The 24050-nt window shown below is 36.5% G+C and overlaps 3 protein-coding genes across 4 annotated transcripts in view; 2 read left to right on the plus strand and 1 right to left on the minus strand.

The window, feature by feature from the left end:
* Positions 1 to 4051, minus strand: part of LOC107713517 (protein SHQ1 homolog) — a 31539-nt gene extending 27488 nt beyond the window's left edge. For both annotated transcript variants that reach the window (XM_016519042.1, XM_016519041.1), the window contains exons 1-3: positions 3977 to 4051; positions 2572 to 2733; positions 1957 to 2021 (exon numbers count right to left, since the gene is read on the minus strand). In XM_016519042.1, the coding sequence (XP_016374528.1) occupies positions 1957 to 2021; positions 2572 to 2714 (208 nt within the window). In that variant the 5' untranslated portion in view covers positions 2715 to 2733; positions 3977 to 4051. The remainder of the gene's footprint in view (positions 1 to 1956; positions 2022 to 2571; positions 2734 to 3976) is intronic.
* A 753-nt stretch (positions 4052 to 4804) lies between these two features.
* LOC107713518 (glucoside xylosyltransferase 2-like) lies at positions 4805 to 19279 on the plus strand. Its single transcript, XM_016519043.1, has 7 exons — positions 4805 to 5186; positions 10160 to 10355; positions 13285 to 13416; positions 13512 to 13763; positions 15310 to 15433; positions 16671 to 16843; positions 18281 to 19279. Exons 1-7 carry the CDS (start codon positions 4918 to 4920, stop codon positions 18458 to 18460), a joined length of 1326 nt encoding a protein of 441 aa, XP_016374529.1. The 5' UTR covers positions 4805 to 4917; the 3' UTR covers positions 18461 to 19279.
* A 2261-nt stretch (positions 19280 to 21540) lies between these two features.
* LOC107713519 (serine/threonine-protein phosphatase 4 regulatory subunit 2-B) overlaps positions 21541 to 24050 on the plus strand; it is a 10430-nt gene continuing 7920 nt past the window's right edge. The window contains exons 1-2 of the mRNA XM_016519044.1: positions 21541 to 21762; positions 22907 to 22988. Coding sequence (XP_016374530.1) covers positions 21642 to 21762; positions 22907 to 22988 — 203 coding nt within the window. The 5' untranslated portion in view covers positions 21541 to 21641. The remainder of the gene's footprint in view (positions 21763 to 22906; positions 22989 to 24050) is intronic.

The following is a 24050-nucleotide window of genomic DNA, read 5'->3' on the forward strand; positions in this document are numbered from 1 at the left end:
CACACACTGGCTCAGCTAACCAATCACAGCACATTTCGTATTTCAGAAGGCGGGCCTTCATTTGATACAGGAACTATTCGAGCCGTTCATGCCAGACAGGGGAGAGAGGCGTTGTAATAATGTAAAATATGTGAAAAATAATGTGTTTTTCGAACAACCTAGTATGAGAGCCTGTTCTAGTACACCCCCAAAACAAGATTAAGACTTTGTAAAAGAGCATAATAGGACCCCTTTAAACCATCTAAGCCCATCTTAAACATGTTAAGACTAACTTAGACTTTAAGTGTTTTTAGAAGGTATTTCTTATTGTTTAAAGATATAGTTCAACCAAAAACTACTTTATAACTCTGTTGTCATTTACTCATGTTGTTCCAAACCTATATAAATTTCTGTTTTTCTGGGTAACATGGCTTTGGTTCCCCATACAATAAAATTCAATGTTCACCAAAACTGTTTGGTTACAAACATTCTTCAAAATATCTTCTTTTGAGCTTCACAGTAAAAGTAGAATTCATATTGAATTTTCACTTTTGGGTGATCTGTTCCTTTAACTCTTCTTTTTATCATTTTATTTTATTGAAGACGCACAAAGAGTGAAGATGGAAAATTATGAGAAGGAAACTAACAACTCCAAACCCATGCTTCTCACATGTGCACATCTGGTGTGTGACAGTGTGCTAATTGCTAATCCATCATAGTGGTTTTTGATCTTCGACTTTGTGTTTTCTTATGTAAACAGGAATTTGTGGAAATAACAAAATTGTTGGGGCAAAAAAGCAGAGGGATTATATTCCACACATTACATGCCGAATGGTTTAGTCTGTGCTTGAGACAACCTTGCATTAAACAACCTATAATTTTAGACCCTACTAGAACATTAAAGATTAAAACGGTGTTACGGTAAAATGACAATAATTGCTTTGACTGTAGTCATTCCAGATTTGTGAATGATTTATAATTACTTGTTACTCTCTGTAAACACAGAAAGCAGTTAGGCGTTCTTTATGATAGACTACTGCTAAATTATTCACTGGCTGTCGATCAAAGTAGACACACTGAAACGAGGCCAACGAGACGTCAGGGACAGGATCCTGTAGCCACTACTAAGCAACTAGAAATCTTCATGCTATTTGAGCAGTTCGACAGCCTGAACTATTGTGGAAATTGTAAATTCACAGACATGTATAAACAATAATAATAATAGAAAAAAAATAACCTATCAATCAATTCCATGGGAACTGTAAGAAAAAGCAAATCCTTGGCAGTCAAGTAGCATTGTGCTGCCTTAAATTCCTTAATATTTTATCTTTTAATTATTTATTTTTGTAAAGATGTACTTTTGGTTGGTATACTCTGTATCCTGTATGTATGATTTTTACCAAAACCAGTTTAACGCAAACTCCATCCCTAGCCGATTCTAAATATTAGTGTTCCTACGCATTATAATGAATAGTGTTTTGCCATGTATATAAAGTTCGTCAAAAACCAAATGAATGTATATTGCCCTGTACAAGTTTAAACCTTGTCATTTAAAGCATGATTGCTTAATAAGGGTGTCCTTTATCTTGTTATGTCCCACACTATCCTTTTTTAGATATAATTACGATAATGACAATAATTGCTCTAAAACTGCACAGCAGTTCATTGTAACAGAACTGTTATGAAATACTGACATTTCACTCAGGCAATACAACTTTCTACATCTACCAGTCCTTAATTGCTGTGTTCTGTTTGCCTTAGACCTTAAGTAGAAGTTAGTAAGTAAAGATAGAGGGGAACCTTTGATGAAATTGATTTTCAAAAGACTAGGTTAATTTTGCTGCTTCTGCTGAAGCTTGTTCGTGTTTTGTCTTAAAAAATGTCCAGGTCTGAAGTACTGAGTGGTTAAAAAAAAAAAAGCAGCATGGGTTTTCTAAGACAGTTGCAGACGAAACAATAACAGGGAGTGACTGTTACCTTTATCAATATCGAATGAAGCTTTTTCCCGGCCATCTTCAACTATTCTCCCAGGCAGAGTCAACCTTCAAGGTAAATGATTACACAGATTTATTAATATATATTTATTAATAAATCTATTATTATTTATTTATTAACATGTCTTTTTATTATTACTAGTATTTTCACCATCTAAAAATGGTTTTAAGTCAGTTATTTTTTTTCTTTTGCTGTTGGGTGTCAGCAGGAAATTATACATTTCCAAACATTCGTTTTGCCATTAATTGTAATAATCAAGTGAGATTTTTGTTTGCACAAGGAGTCTGACAACAGCCAGTGCTCCACACAGAGATCTGATCTCATCATCATCCAGTCTGTCTGGAATGACTTGAAGAAACAGAACAAACTGAGACAGACTAAATCCAGAAGAACTGTGGCAACGTCTCCACGATGCTTCAAGAGACCAAATAATTTTGGCCACCACTGTGTATATATATCATATATATACACATTACATTTTTGGGTCTCGGTCTTAGTATTTGTAGTTAAAAAGCATTGTAAATATCTTATAAGGACCTATGAGTACTTTCCTGTGTTTTAACAGAATGCCAATCATGGTGTTTGCAGGTGAGTCACCTGAGAAAGTAGGGCTTGGCATAGAACTTAAAATCTTCTCCCTGGATGTAGATGTCAAACTCAGATGTTCTGGTGTAGGGTACACGAATAACCACAGTAAGGAAATTGGCATCTTGACTCAGTTCAAACGCTGGTGTTATCATGATTACACACGGCAAAGTACTGCAGTGAAAGGAGAAAAACACAAACAGTTATTCAGACATCTTAAACTGGTTGGGTCCAATTTCAGTTTATTCAGCAGGATCTTACTGACTCCGCATTACAAATATAACATTATAATATAATATAATGTTACAATGTACAACACAATCCTAATGGAATCAAATTTTCATTCAAATGATCAGAGATTAAGTTTATCCAGCAGAATATTATTTTACTTGAAGCTCCTTAGTCCAATTTTTTTTTCTGTATTTTTATCTTTTAGTGTGCTAATCTATCAATCATGCCATCTTGGCACAGTTTCACTGATCAACTAATAACAGCACAATCATCACTAATTACAGATAACATACAGTACGGTCTCATTACTTTGACTGTGGAAAAATCTCTAAAAGTTGCTTCTAAACAGAAAACCAACTACTTGACAATGTAAATATCCAGCAGAATATTATTTTACTTGAAGCTCCTTAGTCCAATTTTTTTTCTGTATTTTTATCTTTTAGTGTGCTAATCTATCAATCATGCCATCTTGGCACAGTTTCACTGATCAACTAATAACAGCACAATCATCACTAATTACAGATAACATACAGTACGGTCTCATTACTTTGACTGTGGAAAAATCTCTAAAAGTTGCTTCTAAACAGAAAACCAACTACTTGACAATGTAATATGAAGTGAAGACCTTAAAAAGTCTGCTCATCTAGTCCCTGGTCTATTTGACATGAAGTCAAATAGATATTTGAAGAGCAGAAAAAATAGGGTAGCTTACAACTCCACCTTGTGGCTACTCAATTTAAACTCAATGAGACATAAACAACCCATTTTCTAACTAGCACATTATAAACCTTGAAATGTGATTAGTTTCAAATTAAACTTTACTCTATTCCAATACAACACTGTTATTCAGCAGTTAAGACACATTCTTAAAATACTGAGGACTAAAAAAAACACCTCGTTAAATGTCTTCCCAGTAACCAAATTCGCTATACTAATATGATACGTGCACGCAGGATAAAAACAAACCCAAAATAATTAACCAAGTGATAACTAAAGCCCAACGCAGGTAAGAAGCTGTCAAAAGTACGCAGATGTTGTTTGTACACGCAATGTTTACGCCAACATAAAACAGACAGGACATACATAGTCCATGCACTATTTAGTACTTTTACGTTTTCAAATTATATAGTAAGATTTAAATAAGGCAATGGCAAACAATATAAACATTATAAAACAAAACTGCTACCTTCACGCCTGTTCTGACGCAGCACATGGACTGCTTCCTGCTCTCTCGACTGGCCATGTTTTACCGTAATGCCACATATAAGGAGGACTACAAACTCGCTTGGATTTTACACTCAATTTCCAATGGTGAAGATGATTAAATACATGGTAGTTAATGTAAATTTAAATATCAATATGCATTTCAGATAAATCAAATGCAATAAATCAGTGTACACATAGTTACTGCAGTCAAATCGGATTAAAGAAGTTAATAAAGAAGAAAAACATACGTTTGAAAAATTAAAATAAATAAACAAGTATATAATAAATACATAAAAAATGTAATGTTTCAGAATTATTTTCTGGTTTGAACAATTCCTCCAGCAGATTATTATTTTTTTAAATTTAGGAACTGATTAGAAGCATATACCAATAGCCACCATTATAGAAGGAATATACAATACTGTAATATACAAAACAATATATAACATTATTATGTCAGACACTGTTAATATCATCCTGGCAGTCAGACATGGAAATAAAATATAATAATATGAATGAATATACTATTAATATAATATAATAACGTGATATGATGAATATGAACAAATATAATGTTTCACATCCATATGGCCAAACATAATAATTATGTAAAAAAAAAAATATAAATAAATAAATCTAAACACCAGGAAAGTATTCATATCATTTGTATTTTGGTAGAGTGCTTCCCCTACGGCAGCATTAAGGTATTACGTTTGTATTGCAGAGGTATTACAAGTATTACGGTAAGGAGTGTAAGGTCCGCCTTCAGAGATTCATTTACGTGTGTGATATCGTGAGCAGCATCGTCTTCATCATCACAGTACAAATGAAGAAGTATGACTGCACACTACAAATATGTCCCCTTGTTTTAACCAGAGCCATGGTTAAAACACTTCCAAGCGGACAGAACACTTTTTCACCATGAGAATCCACTGCAAGATTGTGGCGATCGCGGTATGTTTCGGAGTTTTTCTACTTTTGTACTTTTTCGGGGGGAACGCTGCGGACGAGCCGCCGCTGAATGAAGTTGCCAAAGAAAAACATTTTCAATCCTTCAATCATATCGAGGATATAGCACCGGCGAAAGAAGCGAAACAAACCAACGAAGAACCACAAAAACCACCAAAACTAATCCGCAAAGAGCCGAAGTTGAGCAGCAGAGGAGGAGGGAATGTCATCGCAAAGACTCGGTAGGAAAGTGCAACATCATGATCAACAACCAGTTTGATCAAAACAGATTGTATAAATATGTGTTCCAACTTTTATTCTAGCTGAATATAATATAATATAATATAATGCAGGTTTTCCTTCTACTGAAGTTGATATATAGGCATCCTTTCAACTCCCTTCTGTGCACATGATCAGTGCTTTAGTTTCTCAAGGGCATTTATGACCTCAGTGTGATTTGCAAATCAGTGCAAACACATGGTTTAATACCAATCCATATATCATTGATCTTTTTCTGTTTGTAAACACAGCTATTGTAACCAGACATTGCTGTCAAAAGCCTGCTTTGACAATGGAGATTTTTGCACATTTATTGTGCAATCTTAATGTAACGAGAAGGAAACCATGCATGACACAATTATTACACTATTCACATCCAGATTACTATGCACTAATGTCTTAAATCTTATCAGAGACCAGTGTGCGTTGCGCATGCAGCAAAGCCGAGTCCAAGAGCCCCCCTGTGTGCATCTCAGCCACGATTATCTCAATTGTATTTTCATTATGGCTTTATTAAAAAGGTCACCTTGAATGCAGTTGCCTCGTTCCCAAAGGGTCTCAACAGAGGACAAAATCAATGATTGGTTGTGCTGAGTGAATGTACACGCTCTCTTGTGAGTGGAGGATAGAGTAGTTTATTCATCAAGATGATCAGCCCTTTCCGAGACACAATTAAAAGCAGTTGTCACATTCATCCTTTAAGTGAACTGGAGATTGGTTCATTTGTGTCAGTATTTTGATAGTGTAAAATCAATAATGTCAAGGTAGACGAACTATAGACAGATGTCTTTTTAATAGTGTAAAATCAATCCTGCACTGAGGATGAGTTTAATATTCATTGCTTGTCTTCTTTCAGCAAGCATATGTTATCGCCCCACTGACAGCTTCACATAAACGCCACTAATTGCAGTTGTGAGATATTGCAACCCTTTGACCCTCCTGTTGGGTTTCAAGCAGTGATCCGTCTTGATGTCCACACCCCTGTGACTGCTCTCTGCTGATAAACCCACAATGCAAAGGGGGCAACGCAGCCACAGGGAAATTAGTTAAACAGATCCACCGTACAAACAGGAGGGATGAGAGGGTGTGATTTGGAAAACGCTCTACGTGTTTAATTCCTGGCTCCCTATCCATCTCCGCAGAGGAAGGAGGAGGGCCAAAACCGTCTTGTCTCGTATGACCTGTTGTTGTTTTTTTGGAAGTGATTAACTCTTCCGCACGTTTTTACTTTTTTAAGCGCATCCTCCAGACGTGCTTCCTGTCTAGCTGCTGCAAAACACACAGATGTGTCCCTGATGATACGTTTCATCACGTACAGGGGGCCCAGAGGGTCTGTTTTGTCCCGAGGGCTCTAACAAATACAAAACTTTTGATCCCAATCTCTAATTTCTAGTTTTTCTATTTTATTATTAGCTAAGGTTGTATTATAAAAAGAATAGATCACCAACAAGTGAAGATTCCTTTGTGTACTTAAAGGGATAGTTCACCCCAAAATGAAAATTCTGTCATTAATTGCTCCCCCTCATGACGTTCCAAACCCGTAAGACCTTCGTTCATCTTCGGAACACAAATAAAGATATTTTTGATGAAATCCAAGAGCTTTCTGACACTGCAGAGACAGCAACGCAACTGCAGTGTTCCCAGTCCCAGAAACGTAGTAAGGACATCGGTAAAATAGTCCATGTGACATCAGTGGCTCAACTTTAATTTTGCGATGCTACGAGAATACTTTACTCGAGAATACTGTGCGCAAAGAAAACAAAAATAATTTATTCAACAATTCTTCTCCCTGAGTTACCATCTTCCACCATTATGAGAGTACCACGATACATGTGCGCACTTTCCCCAGAACGTAATCAGCATTGTTTACGTTCAGCATGCGCATGCGTTCTCCTGAATGTAAACAATGTTGATTGAAGTCATATGATCATGGTGTACTTCATTTATTGCCTACGTTTAGCTTTTTACTTCTGGGGATTGTATTTAGGCTTAAATTCATGACAGTTTTTAAAAATTTTTATTAACATAAGTTACATAACATGTAAGAATCATATGGAAACAATATCACAATGGAAAAATCTATTGGGTTTTTGTCGAGGGAACCAGGGTGATGTGATCTTCCAAGTTGGCCAACAAAAATACGTCATCACTGCACTGTTTTAATCGAAATAATATTGGCCATTATTGACTTTGATTGTGTAGACATTGTATGGGCATTTTTCTAAATATCTTATTTTATTCCATAGATCAAAAAAGGCATACAGGTTTGTAATGAGTCTGACATGATGGTGAGTAAATGATGACAGATTTTTTGTTTTAATACAACTAAGTAAAATTACGCTTAGGTAACAAACGTGCAGCTGTACGTTCATGTTTCTTTCGCACCCTTTCCCAAAAGAACCTGCTTTACTGGAAAGTTGGGTGCTCATAACACCTCTCTTGTGTTTTGCCAAAACCGCAAAACACTGCTGCACACGTTCCTGCAGCACCTAGGAATAAGTGTCTACTAACTGTCAAATGAATAGCTCGCTCTGTCATCTGTAATGCAGCTATGACTGGAGGCAACTGCCTCGTGGCAGGTACATTATATAAAGCCATAAACATGTCACAGAGGAAGACTAAGAACCCTCCATTTGTGTGTGTCTTTCTCTCTAGCCTCTTTATCACCGTTTCTACACGGAACACAGATATCTCTCCATTGTCACTCGTGCCTCTCAATATGTTGATTCCTCCTCTGCGATCTTTATCTTCTAGCCTGGAGCACTCTAACGTTTCACTTCAGGTTTTAAAGTCAGGGTGCCATGGAACAGCTGGCTCTGCCAGGACAGGCGTGCAGACATTCTCAAGAGGGGAAAAGTGCTAATAATTTGGACATAGTTTATGGAGTGCGCTGCATAGCTCTAGAAAAAGCACTGACTGAATTCCATGCACGCAGCCTTGCAGGCCTGGATTGAATCAGCCATCATATTCATTCTAAATATGCTTTTTTGGATCTATCGTTGGTGATTTCCAGTGAAGTGTTTTAGCCTAAGATTTGTTAGCCTAAGATGAATTGAAATTATGCTGGATTGTAGGATTGTGGGAAGTTTTGGTGGTTTGTGCATCGTGCACATTACAGATCTGCTTTATGCCAGCTTATTCAAATTTTCTGTTCATGCCATGCTGTCCAGTGGGACAGATAATTGGATGAAAAAACATTTGCTTGCTTCACAAAATATTAAAGCAATTACAGTTGTGAAGTTACTTTTTTATTATTAAATAAAAAAAAAAACAAAAGTAAGCAGTGCACAAACATTGAATACTGTCAGCACTGCTTATGAATATTGCAAGTATCTATGACAGTAATATCAAAATTACTTTTGTTGATGTTGCATAATTAGGCTAATTGTGCAGCCAATTTATCCAAGAATTAAAGCCACTCTTGCATAAATTGTTGCACTAAATTGAATGCATCCAAACATAAAAAAGGATTTTATGAATTATTTGATCACAGATTTGTTCTTCTTGTATAAATGACGCTAAATAATCAGAACTTAAGGGAAGAGATATATTTATAGTTCACAATGAAGTTCCACCATGTACACAATAGAAATTCACCCTGTTTCATTTTCATTCATTTTTGGGTTGCTTTTAAGTTGATTTCATATTGCTAGTCTGTTTCACTTGTCTATGATCAATTGTATTGCTCAACAAGGAATCATCAGTATCAGCTTTAAAACTGGTTTTAGGAACTTCTGCTCAATAAGGAGTGCAATATTTAATCGCCTTCTCAGAGTCTAAATGTTTCCAGATGTGTCCACTCAGACTGAAAGAATTTTTATAAGCTCCGAGTCTGTGAACATTTCATGTTGATTAAAAATGGTACCAAATTCAGTAGAGTGTTGGTCGTATCATATGCTTCATGCGTTTTGATCAAAGCGTAAATGCCTCTCAGTGTTGGACAAATGATTGAAAAAATGAAAAGAATAAATGGTTTGATATTCAATCAGACCATTGATGCAATTCCTGTTGCCTAATTTGCAGTTCTGTAAACAAGGGAAGCTTTTTCCACAGGAAACCACAGCCATCAAAGCAGATTCTAAAGTCTTTTGTGATACTAGTCAGAAAATGAACTTTCAGGTCTGAAAATATCTCTTCTTCCCTTTTGTCAAAAGCCCAAGGTGTTTCCATGTTTTTCCTATTCTTTATTTCACTTCATATCAAGGTCTGTGGTTCACTTGAAATAAGAGCAAGAGTGTTTGCACGTCCTTGGCTTAATGGAAGCTCTTTGATGTCTGTCTGAAAGGCTGCACGCTTTTCTTGCGGTATGAATTTGTTTCCTCCACCAAAGCCTCGGATAAATGGAGGACTTTTTTCCCAGAGGTCGTCTCTTGGGTAGAGCTTAGAGTGTTAGAGAGCTTACTTCCCTGGAGTGATGGAGACTCAACATGAATCACAAAAGCAAACACCACCCCAATAACAATTATGTTTTGGTGACTCAAGTCAAGGAAATGTGTATTCAAGTGAAACACTGGGTCATGATGAACAAGAGTGCTACTCGTCTACATGTTTAATGTCTCCTGTTGTCTTCAAAGTATTAATTTCTTTGAGAAATAAAGACGCAATGGTTCTACAGGTGACATCTTTCATTAATTTTAATTACATTTAATATAAATAATTAGATATTTAATTTTTATTAAATTAAGTTTGCCCTTGTGTGCTCCCATCAAGTTACTTGCAAGCTGGTCTGACTCTGACTCCGAAATTGTTTATCCTTGAATCATTTAAATGAGGTTCTCAATGTGCCAGAGGAACCGTGTGCAGCATAAGGAATATTTCACCAGTGTGTTGTCTCATGGTTTGACCTAGCTGATTTGTAACAGATGTTTTTTTTGTTGATGTCACAGTTTGGATGAGTTTTGATGGATGTAGTTTTTTTTTTTTTTTTTACTTCTAGGCAGAAAAGTGAGGTGGGGCGGCCTGGGTCAAAGGTCACACAAGCAGAGGATGTCATGCACCTGGCAGTGGTGGCTTGTGGGAACCGTCTAGATGAAACGCTCAACATGGTGAAATCAGCACTGCTCTTCAGCATAAAGAAGATCAAATTTCACATCTTTGCAGAGGAGAACCTGGCCGAACAATTTGAAAAAGGGGTGAGAGCGTGTACCATGATTCTTTCATCTTTTCTGTGGCTACCAGAGGTTTTTGATGTTGATGGTAATGTCTAGCAGACTGGTGACCTAAATTGTTTTTTTTGAGTATCTATACTTATCTAAGGGGCCGTTTACACGACAACATTTTCAGACAAAAACGGGAAACTTTTTATGTATTTTGCCTGTTCGTTTACATGACAATGGCGTTTTGGGGATTGAAAACGCATATTTTTGAAAACCGGTTTCAAATGCAAGTTTTTGAAAACGCCACCATTATCGTTTCCGTGTAAACACCCAATATGGGAATCTTTGAAAACAGTGACGTTATGCGCTTGTGTAGTACGTGTTAGTTTTTTTTTTTTGTAGTACATGTTTGTAGAACTGCGCAGTACGTGTCAATTTTAAAGGCAAGCGCGAACAAACATACACAACAATGGCGGAGTACATGGTACTGTTGTTGCTGCTCAAGAGTTTGCTAACGCTTCTTCAGCAAAGTGTGGATTTATTTCACCAATATTACAACCAACATACAACATATAATCGTCACTTCCCTTCAGGTACTGTTTACTAACAAGGTGACAGCGCCAACTACTGGCCTGGCATACGTAATACAGCGTTTTTGGCCATTTTCGCAGATATGTGTAAACGCGAATCGTTTTGAAAAAGTTGTGTACACGTGAAACTTTTTAAAAACGCAAGGGAGAAACTTTTCCGTTTTTGACTACATCGTTGTCGTGTAAACGTAGCCTAAGGGATATCTTTATTCTCAGAAAAGCAGTGCAATGGGTAACTGAATTTTAGTTCCTACTGAAAAGAACATATTGCTGGCTCTCCAGCTATTTAATCTCTGCAGTGGGCTATATTTTACCTCAGACAAAGCTTCATCCCTTAACTATGCAGCTTTCTTGGACGGAAAAAATCTGGCACAGATTTCAGGCATAATTTTGTGGATGATTGCTTCACTCTTTTCCTTTAAAGTCTAGATGTAATATTCCAGTATAACTAATAGGGTTGTAAATATTTGCTTTGATAATGATTTAGTTTGATTACTTTTTTTCCAGTTTATTTATTATTTTGGTACAGTTTTTTTTCAGTGCTTTGCTAAGGCAAACTCACAATTATTATCACTTATATTTGGGGTTATGGACCTTTTGCAAACCTCCAATAACAGCCAAATCACCATTGCTCTTGTTCAGGTGATACTTTTATTTATTCATGTGATATAATTATTATTGTTTATAGTAATTCTAAACGATTATTATGATGAATGTCTTTTTACACCCTTAGTATACAATTTGTACCCAAGGTTTCTTATTGTATTTAAACAGGCCTTTGACAAAAACCTTGACTGTCAATTTTATTGTACTAGTGGTTTGTGGTAACCCTTAGACAATGTCAGGCTAACCCTGAAAACCAGTCTGGTAAGAAAGGTAATGTGAGAAACCTCTGTGCATAAATCTATCGATCTCTTGCTCTTAACACATTATTTGGTTTCTAGTAGAGTGGTATTTCTTCACAGTTCTAATCGTTTGCAGTGTTTCTCTCCACAGAGGGACTGTTATTGAAAATAGCAGTACATTTTTTTTTATGCTTAGACAGCCGATGCTTTTTGAGAAGTGCCCTCTGGCCTAGAACTGATTTTGATCTAGTCCTGTACCGTATTGCTGCAAATAAAGAAACTGAAGGCTTTGAAGAGCTATAGAGAAGAAATGCAATGTCATGTTTGTTATTCAAAAGATTTCCTCAATATTTTTCTGCAGCCTTTTCAGCAGTAGTTATTTGGCTGTCTGCAGGATATTATAAACCGGTAGTTCTTAACTGGTGGGTTATGACCCAAAAATGGATTGCAGGTCTGTTCTGATGGGGTCGTGGACGGCTGGAAAAAATAATGCTAAATGAGAATAATAAAATACAACCAACTGTATAATCATGGATGGTTAGGATCGGAAAAATAAGATGATTTTTAACATTCATAAGAACAGGAAAAAATGCTTTAAATGTGTTTTGTTGTTGACATGCATCTAACAAATTTACACAGTTAAATTTATATATACATTTAATTAAAATTAAATTTACAATAAAATACTGTCAAGTTTACAGTCAATTGGTATTATGGCTAATAATAATAATAATGTATTATTTGTATTAATTTTTGCTATTTGTTTACCCAGTGTTTGTTCCATGTGTTAAACTGTTTAATGCCTTTTGAAAACATTTTCTGATACTGAATAAGTTTGCTTATTGCTTGACCTTTGCCGTTTTTGGTGATATTAATACAAATCTTTTATTTAATTTTTTTTGGCATTGTGTACAACAGGGGTGTTCAATCCTGGTTCTGGAGGACCAACATCCTGCAAAGCTTAGCTCCAACTTCCCTACCTTGAATATTGTAGTAATCCTGAAAACCTTGATTACTTTGGTTTAGGTGTGTTTAATTGAAGTCGGAGCTAAACTATGCAGCACATTGGCCATCCACGATCAGGATTGGACGCCCAATCCCTACAATAAGCAAAATTTTAGTACTGTATTGGATTGTCTCTTAATGCCCAATGTAAAGTCTAGGTTGTGAAGTAAAGCCTGCATGAACCAGAGGTGGTTTATTCTTTACCTAGATATAATAAATGAAAAATAGCTAAATTAGCTATTTTTGTGCAATTTGTTTAAGTTAGCAAAAAAAACAACATAAAATTACACACGTCATGTCATGTCTAACAATATGGGTAGGCATCTTTGGGACTCACCCATGCAACAAAATGGCATTCTATAAATCACAGTTCTTACAAATATTACAAAATGTTGCTTTATTTGAAGAATTGGTATAGGTTTCCTCACAAACATCTCTTCGCTGTCACCTGAAAGCAATAGATGTGCAGTTTACTGAAGACTGACAGCCATGACATTGACTGATTCTTTCAATTTCCTCTCACAGTTCAGTCAGTGGCCTCAGACGGTGTCCTCCAGGTTTCACTACAGCATATATCCAATCACCTTCTCTGTGGGGAATGCAGACGAATGGAAGAAACTCTTCAAGCCATGTGCTGCCCAGAGGCTGTTTCTTCCCGTAGGTTCCTGCCGCTGCTTAATATTCTCTCTTCATTTGTTTGTGTTTTCCACCTCACCACACCGACTGTAACCAAGTATTTCCTCTGATATCAGGTTATCCTGAAGGACGTGGACTCACTGTTGTACGTGGACACAGATGTTCTCTTTCTCCGGCCCATGGATGACATCTGGAAGTTTCTGAAGGCTTTCAATAGCACTCAGCTAGCTGCCATGGCTCCAGAGCACGAGATCCCTAAGATCGGCTGGTATAGCCGCTTCGCAAGACACCCCTTTTATGGAGTCACAGGGGTCAATTCAGGGGTCATGCTAATGAACCTCACACGGATTCGTAGCACTCTGTTCAGGGTGAGGAACAATAGAATTGACTTGACATTTTTGCAATTTCATATGCCCAAACTTATATATATATAACCAATATGTTGCTGTTTAGCTCTGCTTTTGATGAAATTTCAGAGGTCCAAAATCCTAATCCACATTTTCAAACACTAGTTCAAAAACTAGGGATGCATGAAATATCAGTACAAGTTTTCAGCTAATATTAGAGATATTTTTTTATTTATCAATATCAGCCGATATTTACACTTAAAGTTAATTTTTAAAAACACTAATAATTAATAACACTGAGAAATCTAATCTTTAGCAAATTTTAAAGGGGTCATATGATGCGATTTCAAGTTTTCCTTTGTCTTTGGAGTGTTACAAGCTGTTTGGACATATATAAGATCTGTAAAGTTGCAAAGACTAAAGTCCCAAACCCAAAGACATATTCTTTACAAAAGTTAAGACTCGTCCACGCCTTCCTAAAACGCCTCACTTAAACACGCCCCCACATATCTACGTCACTGTGTTGGACAATTTGCATAACACTGCCCCAAACTTTTATTCGTGCTGTAGTATTGTTGCCGCTGCTGCCATGTCGTTGAGACCATAGATATGTATGGTTGAGACGCTGTGTGTAACATTTCCGTCACGCGCTTGAGGTGTTCGGCCAATCACAATGCACTGGATAGCTGGCCAATCAGAGCACACCGCATTTTTTAGAACGATGAGCTTTGTAAAAATCTACGCAACTTTTCAGAAAGGCGGGGCAGAGAGAAGCAACAATAATGTATGGTATGCGGAAAATAATGTGTTTTTTTTACCTTAAACTGTATAAACGCATTGCATTACACCAAATACACAAAATAATGTTATTTTTAGTATTGTCATATGACCGCTTTAAAATAAATATCTATTTTTATACTATACCTCATGTTGTTGTTCTAGCAATTACAGTTTTTGTGCTTTATTTTTAATTCATTTAGACATAATAAAAATTTGAATGTCTTCCATTTATTGGTTTTATAACTTAAATAATTGTCATCAGTATTAGCTAGAATTTTAATATGGATGCATCTCTTTAAAAAAAAAAATTTTTTTTTACAAACAAAGTACTTTTTATGTTTGTGAATATTTTAGATTTCACATATTTTTGCTTTACTATATTTTTTGTGCTTGATTATTACTAGATATTACACTTGCCAGTGTTTTCCTTGTGTGGTTTATATCTCTTGGTAGTGGGCTGAGGCTTTGGCGTTCACATGTCTTCTGAGGTTTCTTTGCGCATTTAAACCCTTTTAACCTCAGGCTGTTTTTAGTAGGCAGTGATGGAAGTCTACTGATTGCCATCCGTCGAGAGCGAGTGGGTGACAGCAGTCTGGATTAGCATATTTCTGTAACTCAGCTAGAAGTGTAATTTCCAACCCAAGCACATTTTCAAGGCTGTCTGAGGGGACAAAAAGGAAAATTTTTCTTCTGGAAAAACCCCTCAATTTCCATATCAACAGCTGTCTGAAAAGTGGCTGCCAGACTCACTGTTGAGGAAAATAACCTGCCACTATTGATTTTACAGAACAGCATGATCGCCAGCGGTCTGTCATGGGAAAATCTGCTTCACCCTCTCTATCAGAAATACAAGAACCACATCACATGGGGAGACCAAGACCTACTCAACATCATCTTCCACTACAATCCAGGTATAAGACATGCTTGATTATGATGTGCAATTTGACAACACTAGCAAAAAAGAACTATGGTAATGCAGTGGGTTTCTTGGACATGTACCATGGTATTTTTAGTTCTTTTTTTTTTTTTTTTTTTTGTGAGTATGCTGTAAATACAATGGTATATATCAAAATACCTCGGTTTTAGTGTGTTTTCTGGACATATACTATTAATATCATGTTTTTGGAAATGTGCCACAGTAATACCATGGTATTCTTTAAAATACCTCGAAATATCTTGCAAATACATAAGTATATATCAAAATACCTTGGGTTTAGCATGTTTTTTTGGAAATGTTCCATAGTATTTTTTGAAACACTGTATCCTGTAAATACAAATAGGTATATTGCATAATACATCATAATACATGTACTATATTAATACCATTCAAAATACGTTGGCTTTGTACATGTTCCATGACAATGCTATCATCAAAAGGACTTTGTACATTCTGTGGTCAATATCAAAATACGCACTATTATCATGTTCTTGCACATGTAACATGGTGGTTATATGAAAGTATCAGTACCATTGATACTATTACTGAACCTTAAAAATGTAAGAAACCAATTCTTACCCAAAAGTAAGAGAAGTTTTTGAGTGCATCATCTTTGAAACTGGCATAGAAACCTGTCTACTTTCTTTATTTTTGTTGTTTTGCACTCTAGAGTGTTATAGCACTAGGTTAATTATGTTTTTTGCTGGAGGCTTAAATCCAATTTGAAAAGCTGTTTTACTTATTTTACTTGTGAAGCCCTGCAGCTTTTTATCATGAACATCTTAACTAAACTTTCCAGCTGTGATTGCTATTTCTAGTGCAGAGCCAGGTTCTATGTGTTTCTTTTCTCAGAAAATCAAAAAGACCTGATATGTCACAGGAAAAGTTTTTTTTTCTTTCAGCACTCTCTTTCCTCGCCCTCCTAAAAGTTGCTGTTTTATCTGGTTTTTATAGAGATAAGGCCCTTTTGTGTCGGTAAATACTTCTGTTGACTGGAATAGGTGTGACAGATACTGGCAGGTGCAGTTATTAAGGTCTCTGAATTGGTGAGACACTTGGCAAGCATAGTGTTTGTTTGACAGCTCTAATGGAACGGGTCCAAAAGACTAGACCAACCACAAACAAAAATGAAGACACTTAGAGCATGTGTTGCATGGGTATGTTATTTGCAGTTTGGATAAAATGTTGAATATTTGTCTTTGTGTCTGCAGAGTGTCTGTACATATTCCCATGCCAGTGGAACTACAGGCCAGATCACTGCATGTATGGAAGCAACTGCAAGGCTGCGGAGGAGGAGGGGGTGTCTATACTTCATGGTAACCGTGGTGTGTACCATGACGAGAAGCAGCCCGCCTTCAGAGTGGTGTATGATGCCATACGTGAGGTGAGCTGCCACTGTCTCTTCAGGAGACAATTGTATGATAAAAGTAATAGAATGGCTGTTAGACTGATAATAATATGTTGCCAAATTTACACTGTGAAGGTGGCACAGAAGCACTTCTGAAGTGGCATTTAGGTGGTTTTACCCAGACTGTTTAAAGGGTTAGTTCACCCAAAAATGAAAATTAGGCTGTGTTTTACTCAACCCCGAGGCATCCTAGGTGTATATGACTTTCTTCTTTCAGACGAATCCAGTCGGAGTTATATAAAAAAAAGGGATGCACCGATACCAATACTGGTCTCCTGTACTCGTACTCGTATTCGTACTCGTTAAAATGCCCCGATACCAAACGCCGATACCACACAGCATGTGATAAGCGCCATATTCAAAGATAAAAGGTGATAGTAAAGACTTATATTGTTAGAACAAAAATTCAATTTTGAATAAATGCTGTTCTTTTTAACTTTTTATTCATCAAAGAATCAAAGAAAATATATCACAGGTTCCAAAAAATATTTAAGCAGCACAACAGTTTCAACACTGATAATAAATCAGCATATTATAATGATTTCTGAAGGATCATGTGACACTGAAGACTGGAGTAATGGCTGATGAAAATTCAGCGCTGCGTCACAGAAATAAATTCTATTTTAAAGTATATTAAAATAAGAATCCAATATTAGAAATTCTGATAATAAATCAGCATATTATAATGATTTCTGAAGGATCATGTGACACTGAAGACTGGAGTAATGGCTGATGAAAATTCAGCGCTGCGTCACAGAAATAAATTCTATTTTAAAGTATATTAAAATAAGAAACCAAAATTAGAAATTGTAATGATATTTCACAATATTACTGTTTTTTTTTCTGTATTTTTGATCAAATAAATACAGCCTTTAACTCCATTAAAAACATTAAAAATCTCACTGATCCCAAACTTTTGAACAGCACACACACATTCATATAATAACCTGGACACAAAACACCCCCATAGCACCACACTAAAAACATGTGAGAACATCCTACCGACCACATAGCAACGCCCTGGCACACAATCACTATTTTTCATAGAATGTAAAAGCCTAGTTGTTTGACTTTAAGATTTTAAGCTTAAGAAATGTAATCCATTTGTCTTCGCTTTGCCAGTCCACTTTCTAATTTTCAGTGCTAACAAAGCAAATCCTGAGGGTGTTGAACCATATGAGAATAAATAGAAGTGTTGCATTGTACATTCAGAGTGCAGTCTCCTTGAAGGCTAATAGCAGGAAAGTGTCTATCAAGAGGACGCCTTTTGTATGGTCGAGTCACATGGGCCCCTCTGCTGTTCAGAATTCAGTCAGATATGAAATGTGGACCTTGTTCATTGTGCCTCAACAAACAAACCAAAGCAGTTCCTTGAACACTTTGAAATGTAATGTATTTCATCTTCTCTTTCAGTATCCTTTTGAGGAGAACTTGTTCCAGTCTTTATTTTACCCTCTTCAGACTAAGTTCCTAGACACAGTTAACACCCTTTGTGGAAGGATACCACAAGTGTTCCTCAGACAGATCGAGAAGACCATGAGGGCTGTTTATGAGAAAAAAGTGGTGCGCCGTGTCCGACTGCCACGCGAGTAATGAGCCTCGGCTGCGTTTCAGTATCACAAGGAAGAATCTCTGCCTGCTGCTTGGATCAGAGTGATCTTTTTCATCGAAGACGAGCAATGCCAGAGGCAAGCTACATTTGGTCCATTAGGCACAGTATGAGCTTCATGAGCCAGAGGAGTTGGAGATTCAAGCTGGAACAATTTCTTTTGAGCAGACGTTTTGGTCTGCTGGATGGAAACAGCAATGCAGGATGAATGCAACTCTAGCGAAACCATCAAAACTCTTGAGAGAGAGTAGTGAGAACACGCATCGAGTGTCTCCAACTGTGGGTAACCAACCACTTGAATGTTCCTGAAAGAACATGAGAGACTCGTTGGCAAAGCTGTTTTTAGCCAATCCAAAAATATGGATTCAGAGCTGTTTATTTTACAACTGTGTTGTACCATTTTTCAGCATCTAGTTCATTATGTCTAGTATTACGCAATTGGAGCATTTGTGTCTCACTTTATCTAATTCTTGTATTTAAGTGGCTGCACCAATTTGTGCATTCTGCTGCTTAATAGCATGAGATAAGGCCTTGTTTTCAAGCCACAAAAATGAATGTAGCACGCAGAAACAACCAAAGAGAACTAGCCTGTAGAGCTCAGTAAGATGTACATTCAGTTTAAGTACAGCCCTAATGGTGGATGTTCACACTGTTTACATTGAAGATGACTTGTTAGTAAGACTAGAAAGGGGCCTGATGTTGTAATGTTGTGATTGGGATTTGAATTTTAATATATATATATAGAATTTCACGAGGAAACCTTTGGACTTTTGTGAGAATTACAATTAAAGGGATAGTTCACCCAAAAATGAAAATTTGATGTTTATCTGCTTACCCCCAGGGCATCCAAGATCTAGGTGACTTTGTTTCTTCAGTAGAACACAAACGAAGATTTTTAACTCAAACCGTTGCAGTCTGTCAGTCTTATAATGGAGGTGAATGGGAATCACGGCTTTGAGAGGGTCTGTGCAAGAAACTGAACAGTATTTATATTGTTTTTTACCTCTGATGCACTATAATGTCTGAACTGTCCTGAGCGCGTAATGAGCGCGTCCTCGACAGCCGGCGCGTGACGCGTCGTCGTCTTCTTGCTTTACGGGGGATCGCAGACTTATAAGTGCAATACCGCTACCTATCTCTCAAATGGACATTGACACTCCTAATTTAGATTGTAGATAGTGTCAATGGTCCATTTAAGAGATAGGTGGCGGTAATGCACTTATAAGTCTGCGATCCGCCGTAAAGCAAGAAGAAGACGCGTCACATGCCGGCTGTTGAGGATGCGCTCGGGACAGTTCAGACAAGACATTGCACTGCATCAGAGGTTAAAAACCATATAAATACTGTTCAATTTTTGCACAGACCGATCGTTTCGTGTCTTTACACATCAATGTATCGTCACGAGCCACAGGGTTTAATTTGGTTTTGTTTGTGTATGTTTTTTTTTTTACTCTCAAAGCCGTGATTCCCATTCACTTCCATTATAAGACTGACAGACTGCAACGGTTTGAGTTAAAAATCTTTGTTTGTGTTCTACTGAAGAAACAAAGTCACCTACATCTTGGATGCCCTGGAGGTAAGCAGATAAACATCAAATTTTCATTTTTGGGTGAACTATCCCTTTAAATCTGTTGTTCTGTATATTGATACGACAAGCCTATTCTGATGGACATAATGAATTTGATGTTGAATTTGTGGTGGAATGTTTTTTTTAAGGTAATCTGCAACAGTTTGTGGGAGCTACACAAAAGGTCTAAGTGTTAAAGTATTTTTAGCAATATTCAGTCCAGTCATGTTCAAAGAAAACATTTTGTTGTTTTACCCTGTGTTTGTTAGGAGTTTGATTTTCTGCCATAGTGGGATTGATCTAATGTGATCATTTAAAATAAATCATATGTGCCGATTAGAATGGTTTGTACATCATACTATATACATGTACTATATACATAAAAACAAAACTATAATAAAACCAGAAAACCATACACAGATGTACAGTTTACACTTAAGTGCACTTTGTAATAAATGCTGAATTTGGAGAAAATAAAAATAAAGATAAGGGAAAAAATGGCTAAATTAGTTTAACAAAACAAACTCTCTGCACCCAATATGATCAGTTTACCCATTTCTTTAAAAAAATCTGAAATCATTTTAATTGTGTAACCACAGCCTGCTAATTTGTTGACTGCTTCTGTGTGAAAGTATGAACGTCATGTAGAAAGCAAGAGTGTGATTTGATATGTTCATTAGCACAATGTGCTTAATTATATGTGTGACCAGTTTCCAGCCTCCTGTCACTGGTCTCGGATCAGTGATGACATTTCCTTAACTGGAAACTCAGGAGACTCTTCTACATCTCATGTTATCTCTGTGTGAAGAGATGCACCAGCGATGTTCATTGTATCCAGTGTGTTTTTCTGTCTTTCTGAATGTCTTACATTGTATGTATTATTGTCCTTTTTATACAAAAGTGTGTGTCAGAAATGTAATAAATAAATATGCATTTAATATTGATTTAGCTTCGTCTCACACTTATTTTTGCATTATAAATCTATTATAAAAATATATTTTAATACAGTGCTATGTAATACAACTTATTGTTCAGACAGTATATGCTCAGGAAACTCTTCCTAATTAGTTTCATTAAGAACGTTTTAATACTCTAAATTATAAACATTGTAAGAAACATAATATATTCGATGGTTTGGTATTTTGGTTTGGTTAGTACAGTAAATTTTGTAGGGGGAGAAAACAACAGGCCAGACATTTTACAATAAGTAACTTAGGTTCAAACTGAGGGCGAGCTGAGTCATATTTGCTTTTAAATAAACATGAAGATGAGCGTTCAATTATAAATACGCGAATAGTTCCAGTCAGACTAAACACGAAATTCAGGCCGTGTTTCAAAACCTTTTGATCCTACCTTGACACCGCATAAAGTTTGTTCGAAACGCGCCTATTGTGCTCAAAAATGTTGTCTACATAGGCAGCTCACTAGGTTTTGAGGCACATTTCCAAAACTCTTTACGCCTACAAAGCCTCAAAAATGACGTCTAGCTAGGTAGGTAAGCAGCTCACAAGATTTTGAGACGCAGCCATGCTATTGCGCAACAGTCAGAGCACCCGAAGAGCGGCCGGCAGTGACGTCGCAGACGCCGCCATATTGAAATGTTTCCCCTCTCCTCTTATTCACTGAGCTCAAGAGCAGCCATCAGCTCTCGCTTTCCAACTGGAGACAGGGACAACAACACAGACATGGAGATTGACACTCTTCTGGAAGCTCTTAAAGGTGCCCGGTTGTGTGTGTTGAGGTGGCCTGCGTGCGTTTAGAGAGGAGTTATATGTGCTTATAAGCTGGTAGTGTGAGTTAGCTAATGTTAGCATGGCCTGTAGCTAAATGGCTTTTCCTGTTTTTCGAGGTCTGTTGTGTGTTAAGAGCAAATGAACAGGTTTCTATTGTCCTATTTTATGATAACTAGTTAGTGGTTTGGCCATTTCCGCCAAAATGACGGGTTAGTTAATTAATACGTTAATAAACAAGACTATTGTAGATTGAGATAACTAGTTAGTGGTTTGGCATGATCTAGAGTTGATTTGAGTATATTACACATGTGTATATTCAGCGTTAACTCTAAACTAGTGAATAATTGAATAATAAAGTCCCATTTTCTTGATACGTTTTCTTTATAACGTGCTTTTTTAATTTACACCTTGATAGAAGTTGTACTCCGTTCTACTACTAACTTGAATAATATTATTACTACTGTTATTATTGTTGTTAATAATTTCTCATTCTTTATATACATACCCAGAGTGGTATAAATATTTTTTGTGATTTAATGACAAAGCTCAGATTTATTGTACAGTACCTGTACTAATTCTTATGTAAGTGCGTTAGAAAATGTATTAATATTTTGTCGTATTTTTCATAAAAGTTCAGGGCTGGACTGGTTATAGTTTTCCATTAGTGGTCTAAGTAGGGGTCATAAAGTACCACAAGGTTGTGAATCTTGAGGATGACTAGTAACAAGATGTTTAGGATCATTATAGTTGTACTGCTTACTTTATTAGCTCTGCTTGGAAAATGATATGTTCTAATTTTATATGTTTTAACTTTAATAAAAGCATGCATATTATTCCAAGACCGATTATAGATGTTGTCTAAATAGTTGTAGAAAATAAAATGCTGATTTTGGAGCTTGAATATGACCTAAACCTAGGTGCACTGTAGTTGTTCTCATTTAAAATGTGAGATATAGTTAATAAAAAAATTCATTTATTTTTTTAATGAAAGCAGATGTAAGTCAGAACTAGATTGGACTAACTAGATTTCAAATTGAAGGTATTTTAAAGTTGGAAGTTGCTTGGATTGCATCCAGTACAGATGTTTATATGAAATCCATAATGCGATCTTTTTATTGTGTTTGTTGCAGATTTCGACAAGAAGGTGAAGAAAGAGTCGTCTCCGGTGTTGGATCAGTTTTTGTGCCATATTGCGAAAACTGGGGAAACCTTGTAAGTACCTTCAGATATCAGTGAGTGATCTAAGAGGGGCATTGAAACCCCCTTTACCTTTGTGTGACCTCTTTTTCAGTGGTTTGTTTAAAATCATAACTACTTTTCTAGGTAACACCACAAGGTGGTTTATTGCACTTCCACAGCACTTTTGGTTTTGTTCCAAAACACCCTGAACCTTGTACTTATCGACTAGATCTGCTTTAGACGACCTGTTCTCATTTCATGAAGTAATTGTGAGAATACATAGTCAGATGCATATCAGAAGATCGAATCTGTGTATGTCTCTGGAATACCTGCTCTTGATTGGTCAGTAGAGTTCTGTAGTCAATTCTTTTTGCATAAGGACCACTGAACTGTGTGGCAGTGTTTATTTGATCCTACATAGTTGTGTTAGTTTCATATTTCTTGTATCGCTCTGGTCTCTTCTCACATAATAAAACAATTTCAACTGAATTTTCAAATATAAAAATTCCGTGCTCATTTATTTGGTTGGTAGCCGTGTCATCATGACCGGCGAATGTTGTCCCTTACAAAGTTTAGCTGTCTAGGAGTTACTAATGCTTAAAGGGTTAGTTCACCCAAAAATGAAAATTAGCCCATAAATTACTCACCCTCAAGTCATCCTAGGTGTATATGACTTTCTTCTTTCAGACGAATCCAGTCGGAGTTATATTAAAAATTGTCTTTGACCTTTCAAGCTGTTTAATGCCACTCAGCGGGTGTTGCATGCATCAGTCCAAAAGAAGTTAAATAAAAAGCAAATCCATCCATAAAAAAAGAGTGTCTCACACGGCTCCGGGGGGTGAACATCGGCAAGTCAATGATTTTATCACTGAATCATTCATTCAATTGATTCATTTCGAATGGCTGATTCATTCAGGAATGAAGCAAGTGACTGTCTTTATGAATGGGTAATCATGAATCACTGACTCACTAAAATCATTTAAAAATGCCCGTTCATTCATAAACGAAACACCGCTGTGTTTGGAGATGCGCAGCGGCTCAGCTGTGTCTTTGTTTTAAACTATTTTCGACGACGAAATAGAGCAAAATCAGACA

Source organism: Sinocyclocheilus rhinocerous, unplaced genomic scaffold, assembly GCF_001515625.1.
Source record: "Sinocyclocheilus rhinocerous isolate Xijiao unplaced genomic scaffold, SAMN03320098_v1.1 scaffold57, whole genome shotgun sequence".
NCBI lineage: Eukaryota > Metazoa > Chordata > Actinopteri > Cypriniformes > Cyprinidae > Sinocyclocheilus > Sinocyclocheilus rhinocerous.